The 10,200-nt window shown below is 36.3% G+C and overlaps 1 protein-coding gene across 3 annotated transcripts in view; it reads left to right on the top strand.

The window, feature by feature from the left end:
* Positions 1–198: 198 nt before the first annotated feature.
* LOC107084465 (liprin-beta-2-like) overlaps positions 199–10,200 on the top strand; it is a 16,425-nt gene continuing 6,423 nt past the window's right edge. Inside the window, exons 1-14 of one of the 3 annotated variants that reach the window (XM_015374365.1) lie at positions 200–1,040; positions 1,392–1,766; positions 2,588–2,719; positions 4,464–4,748; positions 5,016–5,108; positions 6,174–6,285; positions 6,431–6,463; positions 7,035–7,096; positions 7,741–7,819; positions 7,908–8,032; positions 8,148–8,215; positions 8,287–8,347; positions 8,916–9,057; positions 9,847–9,988. In XM_015374365.1, coding sequence (XP_015229851.1) covers positions 2,603–2,719; positions 4,464–4,748; positions 5,016–5,108; positions 6,174–6,285; positions 6,431–6,463; positions 7,035–7,096; positions 7,741–7,819; positions 7,908–8,032; positions 8,148–8,215; positions 8,287–8,347; positions 8,916–9,057; positions 9,847–9,988 — 1,319 coding nt within the window. In that variant the 5' untranslated portion in view covers positions 200–1,040; positions 1,392–1,766; positions 2,588–2,602. Of the gene's footprint in view, positions 1,041–1,391; positions 1,767–2,587; positions 2,720–4,463; positions 4,749–5,015; positions 5,109–6,173; positions 6,286–6,430; positions 6,464–7,034; positions 7,097–7,740; positions 7,820–7,907; positions 8,033–8,147; positions 8,216–8,286; positions 8,348–8,915; positions 9,058–9,846; positions 9,989–10,200 lie in introns of all 3 variants that reach the window. The other 2 variants (XM_015374356.1, XM_015374359.1) reach the window with 2 other exon arrangements.

Genomic DNA, 10,200 nt, shown 5'->3' with positions numbered 1-10,200 from the left:
TATATATATATATATAGATATATATATTATTGAAAATGCATCCAGGTGCAGTGGGTAGCACTGCTGCCCTGTAGCAAGAAGGTTCCGGGTTCAATTCCCAGCCTAGAGTCTTTCTGCATGGAGTTTGCATGTTCTCCCTGAACATGCATAGGCTCTCTCTGGGTACTCTGGCTTCCTCTCACAGTCCACAAACATGACTGCTAGGTTAGTTTGCTTCTCTAAATTCTCATTAGGTGTGAGTGTGAATGGTTGTTTGTCCTGTTTGTCTCTGTGTTGCCCTGGGATAGAATGGCTTCCCTGTCCAGGGTTTATCCTGCCTCTCCCCCTTAGACAGCTTGAGATAGGCACCAGCACCTCTCAAGACCCTGCTAGGGAAAAGCTTGATGGAAAAAATGGATGGCTGGATGAAAATGCATCCATTGGTTGTACAGCAGAATAAAATGTGTTTTCACCCATTTAACATTTTTCAAATCTCTTTGTAAAAGCTGTTTATTGGTAAAAGGTGGCCTCTCATCCATCTCTTGAAAAGGAAGGCTTATCATTATTTGAGGCAACCGGTGTACATTTTATACATCCACTGTTAGAAAACTGTATCCTCCAGAACCTGAGTACCTCTTCCACAGAGAACAGGGTTTATCAGATTGAAAAAGCAAGATTTGTTGATGGACTTTTTACTTATTTCCAACAAACAAGTGTAAAACCAATTAATTTAACTTGTTGCTCCAACAATTTAAACATGAGAAGTCGAAGAAAATAACCTGTTGTTCAACTTTGCAGATGGCAATGAGAATAAAATGCTTGGAATCCCTTGGCATGGGCTACAACTGTGCAATCTAATTTGAGGATACTAATATCTATCTGCAAACTATGTTCTAAAAAATATTTTGGTTTGTAATATTTATTTTGACATACAAAATCCCACATAGGTGAGTGTATTGACAGACCAGGTGGAGGCTCAAGGAGTAAAGATCCATGATTTGGAGAGTTCCTTGATGGAGCATCAACACAAACTCATCTGTACAGAGGAGATGCTACATCAGGTAGATGCCAAAATAACTTTGACTTATACTGATCTGTCTTGCATACACTGAAAAAAAGATGTGTTAAAGATGACTAAAATAAGAAAAGCCTGATGTTAAATATAACACTAATTTGAAAACAAAAAAAATTGTTCCATCTTCTAAGCTACAACAGGGCATGAAGATAGTCCATCTCTTTTAAACATACTAATTTCTCTGTAGTTTCCTGTGTTTCTCTGCCTCACATTTAGAAATTATTTTCTTGGATTCCAGTGACAGTGGCTTTAGGATACCTTGACTACAAAAATATTTAAGATGCTCAGACTCTTTCCTGTAGAGTTTTAGCTCTTGGTGCCTGTCTGGTTTATGCAGGGCTAAACTCACCCGTCTGGGCAGGAGATTAACTGAGCAGCAAGCCACACCCCCCAACTGGTAACAACCATGACTGCTCACATGCAGGCGTCTGGAGAGAAGGAGAGAGACGAGAAAGACAGCAGAGGGAGGGATAAGGGGAAAAAAACAAGGAAGGGAGAAACAGCTGTAAAAAGGTGGAAAAATAGTAAGGAAAAGAAGAATGCTCCTGCTGTTGAAGTTGACTGTGCTCTGTTGGCATTTAGTTGTTTGCTTCAGTCTTCAAAAAGTTTGTTAGAAGCTACTGGATGGACAGGGTGGATGAAACCTTATCCCACTTGAACTTGGAGACATTGCTTGCATGAAGGCATTACGGGTAGACACTGGATAAACCAGGTATTCGTTTTCTTTCTTATGTTGCAACTCTTGCAAAATCTCAACTTTAGCCTGAAGGGAAAACAAACAATTAATTCAAAAACTGGTTTATAACTTTGTCTCTTTTACAGAAACCTAATTTAAGTTTTCTTTTTGTTAAAGGGTCAGTTTCTTGGAGATGTGGTCGAGGCTTTGAACTTGAGCTTTAAATATTTTCCTGGTGACAGTTAAATTTTTCCATGCGCTCTCTAAAGGGGGCCAAGATCTTTTGGAGAAAAAAGCAAACATTCAAAATATTTATCTCCACTAAAGTTTCAAGCTCATTTCTGGACATTCAGCACCTGCTTGGCATGAACCAAATTAGAAATACATCTACCCCCATGGTCTGGTGTAACTGATGGCTACAAAGCCTTTGGTTATCTACAGTATCTTACCGATATGTTAAATTGTGATTTCTCAGTTTTAAAAAGGAGGTCATTCATATACGGAGGACAGGGAAATGCACCTGTCAAAGATATTTTGATAATCTGTCAATGAATGTCTTGCATGCTTTTTCTTGGTCTAACCCCCTCCCTCCTCTCTGCTATGTGCTCTGAGCGAGCTGCGAAATAGGCATTATAAATAGTGGTCATGAGTTGTGTATATTTAGCCAACCAAACAGCTTCAGAAACCACTGTGGTTTGTGTGGATAGGGCTGTCACTAGATAGGTGGTAGCTTGCTGTGCCTCACACTTCATGCTGCCTTTGTAGAGCAAACACTGTATATTGTATATAATTGAAGGGATATATGGCTGCACCTCTCTGTCTTTTTTCCCACTCATGCTGTGTGTCATTGACGACAGGAGCTCGTGCATAGGATGTCCCTCGAGAAGCAAAAGCTGAATCTTGTAGGGGAGGTTTCTAATCTGAAACTGAAGCTGGCCGACATGGAGGGAAAACAAGTGCATGCGAATGTGAGGCAAGACAAAGCAGAGGTGAGACTGAAGTAGACTGATATAAGTTTGTCATTTTCACATAAACTTAATGCCTGTATATAAAAAAAAGTTTATTTGAGCATATGTACTTAATTAGTAATTGACTTATAGCAAAGCTAATAACTACATATTTTGTACAGTGCAATGAAGGGGCTTTCTTTTTAAATTCTCTAAAGCTTGTTTTTTTTAGATGAAGGTCTTTAATAATTAGAAATGTAAACATGGCTCTGATACAAATGACATGGCTTAAAATAATAATCTGCTTATCATTCTAAAGCAATTCACTCAACTGTTGATTTTATAGAAGCCTTTAAACACTTACAGACTCACAGTGGAAAAATAAAATCACCCAAATACTGCTTTTATTATTCCTTTTATGAATTAGATTTAAAATTTTTCCAGAGTTTAACCAGCTTATGTGCTCAACATTTATGTTTTAGGATGTGTTATGTTACCGCCTGACTTCCTGAAGTCTAGAAATTGAAAGCAGAACTTTAAACAGGCAGGATACCACAGTGTAAATACTTAGTCTAAAAGCTAATTGTCAAAAGATATCTTATCCTCAGTTTAAAATAGTTCAAAAAGTGTTGTATTGTTTGATAGCCCAAATATGTGAGGGTTTTGTTATTGTGGTCTCAGGAGAGTTTTCAAAATAAATTAAATGAATATTTCCACATTTTTTATTTTTAAAATAATTGGAACGGGATTATTTTTTTAATGGAAGTTTTTGTTTTTTAAGTCCAAAATAATATTACACCAGCTATACTTTTACCACAGGCTTTGACTTAGACCAAATATACTCCTTTCATCACAATAATTGTCCTCCATGTTCTTCGCTTATTACATAAACTTGTCCTCACATATGCATGGCTGTATGTACACACAAACAAGTGTTTGGGGGGGGCTCTTGGCTCTGAAGCAAACAAGCTCATGTTTAAAATTAGATATGGAGGCCCTCCATATCATTTGTCATAACTGCTGTACTGGACCCTAAGTAAAAAATGTTCTGTCCACAGTCCAGGCAAAACCAACAGCTCTCTTTTATTAAAAATACAAAAAAATGTTTTGGACAAACAAATGTTATCTTATATTTGAATATTAGCACGTTTTCCAATATGCATGCCTTTAGATACTGCATCAGTTTTAATTGTAGCCATATAATTTTAGCTTCAGTTAAAAAACAAAAAAACAAACAAACAAAAAAAACATGTTGATTTTTTAGAATGTATAAAAGAGACAAAACAAACCAAGCAATGAAAAAAAAAAGTTCAGGGATCAGCAACCTTTACAACCCTGGGAGCCATTTTGCCTTCAGTCCAGCAAAGCAACATTTATTTAGATCCCCAAACAATAATTCACAGCAAATTAGCTTTAAAGTTTACCTAATATAATTTTATAGTATTATTATGAAGGTTAAATACATTTTCCTCAAAGGGACATTACATTTTTAATGAAATTTACAAAAAAGGCAGTAGTTTTCAACCCAATGCTCTTCGTAGAAATGTTATTTTACATAAAATACCTAGAAGACACTGCTAACGCTAGCAGTTTTCAGTTACTAAAACAAGTGAAAATTTTAGACATGTCTGAAATTTCTTTAGATTTTTTTTTTGTTTTGTTTAGAAATGAATGTAATTTAACAGCATAGACTTTTAAAAAATACAGTATGTACAAGTCCAGTAAGTTTCTCCCTTTTTCTAAATGCTATTTTTTTTTCCCTTTTCTTCTCACTCATATCTTTCAGACTGTAGTGAATTTCATTAGTGAACTGCAGGAGCAGATGTGTCAGTTTCAAAAAGAGATCAATAGCAAGATCCAGGAGAAAAAGCCCTCGGAGATCTCGACTGAAAGCAGGTTTCCAGCGGTGTGCTCTGAGTCTGCCATAAGCCGAGGCAAAAACCTCCCCACATGCTATGATGGACCCTCAGGGGGTATGCACAGGACAGATGGGGCTCCAGACAGACCTTTGGGGAGCCCAAGAGAGGGTAGCTCAGATGCAGAGCAGCCATGCCACTGTGGAGAAGAAAGAGTAGGCATAGTTCAACTGCATGGCTTCTATTGTTGGCACTAAATGGATCTTCTCAATGTGTTGTCTCAATGTTTTGTCTTCTGTAACTTTTATCTAATATTTTAAGTAGCTTTGAATTTAGCTTAATAAACAGAGCAATACCCTTCTTTTCTAGATTAATATACAATTTTAAGAATCTTTAATAATAGCATTTTATTAGTAATAACAATTGGCATCTTTATGACAGCAGCTGGATATAAAGCCTGATAAAATGCTTCCTGTTTTTAGGTTTTAATTAAAGAAGTCCGAATTCTCAAGGACAAAATACAGCATCTGGAGGACCAGAAGCTACAGTATGAAAGGAAGCTCAAGGCTACCAAGGTAAACTATCTGTTACAGATACACCATGAGCCCAAATTTTACAGTTAATTCTCCATTCCACTCTTCTGACTGTAGTCCTGTCTCATGATTTTTCCACTAAGCTAATCCCTCTGTCATGCACATTCTTATTCTCTTTTATTTACCTTTTCTCTTTGTTATGCAATATACATAGAATTAATAATTTCTTGGTGTATTTCAATTAGCATATTTCATCTCTTCACACTTGCTTTTACGATTGACTTTTTGCTCTTCATAGTTTATTTAAGTTAATTAAAATATACATTCATGTCAATTGAACATTTTACTCTTCAAATATTTTTTTCAAAATGTTATTTAATTATCACATTGGTAAAGATATTACATTTTAAACATTTTGAGACATTCTATTTTCTTTTACCAGCACTCTGTGGGATTATAGGGATTTGCTGTAGTTTTGATGTCATCAGATAGACTTGTCACAGTTCTTTTGTTAGAGAGGAACACTCCAAGATGGCTGTGCTATTAGGAAGTAAATACAGAACGAGGTTCATGAAAGAAAAAAAAAAAGTTTGAGGCTGGAGTTTGATTTATATGAACAACTAATGGGAGTTTTGAAGTTTTTATGCAACCAAAATATATCTTATTAATATAAAACCTAGTTGTCTTCTTACCAGTATCTCAGCTATATCCTACTATTTTCCTTGTTGATGCAAAGAGCTGTCTCGTTTAACTAAGCGTAAACTTAATCTCCTGTATCTTATTTTGAAACAAACTGTAAACTCTGGGATGATTTAGTTCAACATTTTGTACAGCAGAATTTGGAGGATACATTTTCTTTTTTGCTTTGTTTGGGATGTATCATAAATGAAAGAGGGGGGGAAAAAAAATAATCAAAACAGGGCTCTAAGCATTGGGACACACTAGCCTGGCCAGCTAGAATGACATGCGAGCTAACCTAGGATTTAGGATTTTAAATCCATTTATGAGCCTATGTATCATTGATAGTAAATGTTCATGATATAGATATTTTCTTTTGAATAAACCTTTGTGTAAATGGTGCTAATATTCTTTACTGTACAACCTCAGACAGAGATCAACAGCCTTCAGCAACTTCTGCTCAGTAAGAATGCAGAGATTGAGAGCTTGCATACTCAGTTGCTGGCCAGACCTCCTCTGACCACAGAAATCTCAACCAGAGGTGAGCAAACCATTCATGCACATTCAAGCCATGAGTGACATACCAGTGTAAACAAATTCATAGATAAAGAGAGTTATCCTATAAAAAAAATGCCTTGACCAAATATAAACTGTGTTTTGAGGGTATCTGTGTCTGTCCCTCTCAGAGGAGATGTACAGGAAGAGGCTATACACTGAATGTAAGACTATGCAGCACTAAATTAAAAATCCTTTGGGACCTGTCTACTTTTAATTTAATCTTCCTGCCTTTTTCCTTGGGTCCTTTTCTTAATTATACTTTTTATTTCCTTCTGCTTTAAGGGACGCCTTTGAAAATGAAAAATGTTTACAGTAAACTACTTTTTAACTCTTCTTCATTGGGTTTATATCTTGTATTAAGAATCAGTCTTTATTCATCAAATATTGTTTCTGGGCTGTTGATTGTTTAAATTTAAAGTAATTTATTGCACATGTTGATTATTGCAATTAATGCATGGAAATATATATATAAAAATCTCTCTACAGACCTAAATAGGCCAAGCTTAGTTTTCCAGTAAGCAGTTCCCAAAAACTTATTTGAGTTATGTGTAGAGATGTTAAAACTAATGAAGACGTTTTGGCCAAACATTATCATAAGAAAGTGATCTAAAACTTGCTGGCATATCCTTTCTTTTCTTATCTACTTTTTCAGTTGAAGGATCTGTATGTACAGAACATGAACAGCTGCCAAAATAGAATAATAAAAAGCTTTATTCTTTTTTTGTTACCAAGATCAAGAACTTCAAAGACTTCGAAATGGAATGAAGTCGCTGATGGCTGCCAATGATGAAAAGGTAAGAAAAGATGTGAAAGCAGTTGGTCAAAACTAAGCCATGATGGCAACACATCACATTAATGTATAAATTTATTTCAACTTTGTATGAGCAAAGACCAAATTTTTTCAAATGCCTGAAAGTAGCTGCTTTTAGACCCTGTTATTTCTTAGAGGTTCCTCCCTCTGACCATTTATAGCACAGAGGGTCTTTTGTATTCTTCCACTCAGACTATCTTGCACTTAAAGCATTTGCAGACAGACTTACATGTGGCCCACTGCTGAGAACCTGCACATGGACACACACACCCTGATACAAGTCTTTTTTAGACTAGCCACAATTAAGCAGGCTTTGCTTTGCCAAGCTTAATTTTGGAGTGAGCAGCATTAAGAGAATTTTGGTAAAATCATGACTGGCACCACTTCAAAAAACACACACTGTGCAGCTGGTTGCCATAAAATACAGTTTAAAGTGGGGCCTAGGTCTAACCCCTCTCTGTCCATTACTTTGATGTAAAGGCCATACTGTGGAAGAGTAATGTTTGGGTGTATCACACACCAGTGGTTTAAAACCAGCAGTGGGATTTCATGCTTTCAAACTTTTAACAAATATCCTAATAGGTTTATGTTGACTTACTTAAAAGCTCCCTGCTGTGTTTTCTGCAGGACAGACAGATTGAGGAGCTAAATCTACTCCTGAATCAGTGCAGACAGTTCAAAGAGGTTACTCACATCTCAAGGCAAGGTAATGGGATTATTTATTATTTTATATGAGTTACTGGGTTTCTCCCCATATGATGTATAATGTTTAATCCCTCCTTATGTTGTGGAAGGGCCATCTGCTATTCGTTCCTTGTCGAATGGTCGAACTGCTTCAAGTAGCAGCGAGGAAGGAAACCAGGTGCTGACGAGGACTGTTGACTCTGCCAGTATAAAATCTGATGATGGGAAGTCTGAAGTGAGTGAGCAAACATTAAAGAAATCCTGTTTATTTTAATGTTTGCATTAGAGCTAGTTGACTATGTCGTCCATAAATATGCTTTGTGTGATTGAATTTTTTTGAACCATGACAGGTGTCAACAAGTAGTTTGTCCTCCCAACAAACATCATTTCAGTCAGTCCAGAAAGATAATGATTCCAGGTAAATCGTTACTTTTGAAACCAGTTACTCTATTTGGGATCTTTCTGAGTACACTGTGTTTCTCTTTACAGAACAGAGCCGCAGACTTTCACAAGCAGCTTGAATGACATGACAAATGGACCTTCACCAAAGGTATCTTCTGGTATTTGTGTTGTATTTACCTTAAACTTGAAATGAAAGAAACAGGCTTCTATCATGGACAGTTTTGTTTGTGCTATACCTTTACACTCCTTGTGTGTTTAATATTTTTTATCTGTAAGTAAAAAACATGACAAGCATTACTTAATACATGAAAAGTGTCAACAAATATTTTTTGTAATTTTCATATTCTGTGGTCTATTTCTGTGTGGGCCACATTTGTCTTAAGCGGCATGTTATATTTGATAAATGTGTTATGAATTTGAATCCTGTAATTAGCTTTTGTGTCCAAATAGTTCAGCTTTAGACTGATCTGTCCAAAAAATATTTATCTGCAGAAGTCCTGGTCTATCTCAGCTTTGTGCACAATATTTATCATTGTACAGACATCTAGTGTACTTTTGAATAAACAGTGCCCTTTGACTAATTATTTTAGGTTTTGCAGCATACTCATAGGGCAAAATGTAACAGTAAAGGTGTTTAAAAGTCTGAAGTAATTTAAATTAATCAGTATTAATAAGTAATTTTCTTCCTTTTGTTCATTTTTCAAATTTGTGAATAGTTTCTCCATGGTGAAATGAGTGAAGGGAAAAGTCAGCCTCTGCCTCCGAATTCAGCAGTCCTGGAACATAATGAAAATGGAGATAAAGATACTCAAAGTCAACAAAATCCAGATCAATGTGAAGATGGAGACTCTTGCCATAGTAAGTGCATAGTAAAAAAAAAAAATCACCAGATTGTTACTTAGGATATGATAGGCTGCACTCTTTAATACGATTTGGCATAGGATCTCTGAGTGGTCTAGTAATTCCCATGAGAGCAGACAAGATTCATATTTGGAGCTATAACCACTCTCTTCTGACCAGACGACCACTGTACGCTTGATCACAGCTAATTGCAGAGGCTCCTGTCAGAGCAGAAGGATCATGGGACAGGGTTGATTACCCAACCCAACCTCTTCCTTGCATGGACTGACCACATTCAGCTCAGCTCCACCCTTCCTTTATGTGACCGACCAGTTTTAAATCCAGGCACACCCTGTTATCTTGCTGAAACATTTTCACTGAAAGACGTGATTATGAAGATCATACCTTGGAAATGACCCAAAATTGTTCATTTCTCTATTTACCCCGTCACTTGCAACCTGTACCCATCAAAACATTTTAAAATGCTAACAAACATGTTCCCCATTTATGAAATATAGAAAGAAAATCTAGCCCTAGATTCACTCATCATCAGCAAGATATTCTCAGAAACATTGCCTAAACTACAGGAAATAGATATAATCTTTACTCAGATGTCTTCAATCAAGAGCATTATTTTGGCAGTACACTGCTGAAGCTTAGTCTGCTCTGCTTCTACTCTGAGCAAAGTATTTTTTTAACAACACAAACACATCTTCAAAGGAAAAAAAAAAGTGGTATTTTTAGGAAGCAAACAATCTGCATCCTCTTTGTCCTCAGTAACTGTGGTTTTTTTCTAACCTCTTATAGAAAACTTTGAGAAAGCCCATGACTGTAAAACCAGTGAGAATTCCCCTGCTCATTGTGAGCCGCGTGTTCAGCCTGGCCAGCGAGCTATTGGATCTCCTGAATATATGAAGAACAATAGGAGCTTCAAGAGATTCTGGGGAAAGTAAGTAAAGAGACACAAAAGCAAGTAAAAAATCTTCAATCACTTTAGAAGGAAGTCCTATTATTTATTACATTTTCCATAAAATTTTTTTTTTTACTTTTTATGTGCTGATGAAGGTTCTCAGTCATCCAGGTCATAGTAATTCTGGGTGTTCACATTCTGGATAAAGAAAATAGGTGGTTTGAGAGGGGCGTGAAGGAAGCCATCTATGT

The sequence above is a fragment of the Cyprinodon variegatus genome, unplaced genomic scaffold (genome assembly GCF_000732505.1).
Source record: "Cyprinodon variegatus isolate N-32 unplaced genomic scaffold, C_variegatus-1.0 Scaffold5, whole genome shotgun sequence".
In the NCBI taxonomy this organism is placed as follows: Eukaryota; Metazoa; Chordata; class Actinopteri; order Cyprinodontiformes; family Cyprinodontidae; genus Cyprinodon; species Cyprinodon variegatus.
The sequence above is the reverse complement of the archived record's forward strand: the minus strand, read 5'-3'. Positions and strand labels throughout refer to the sequence as shown.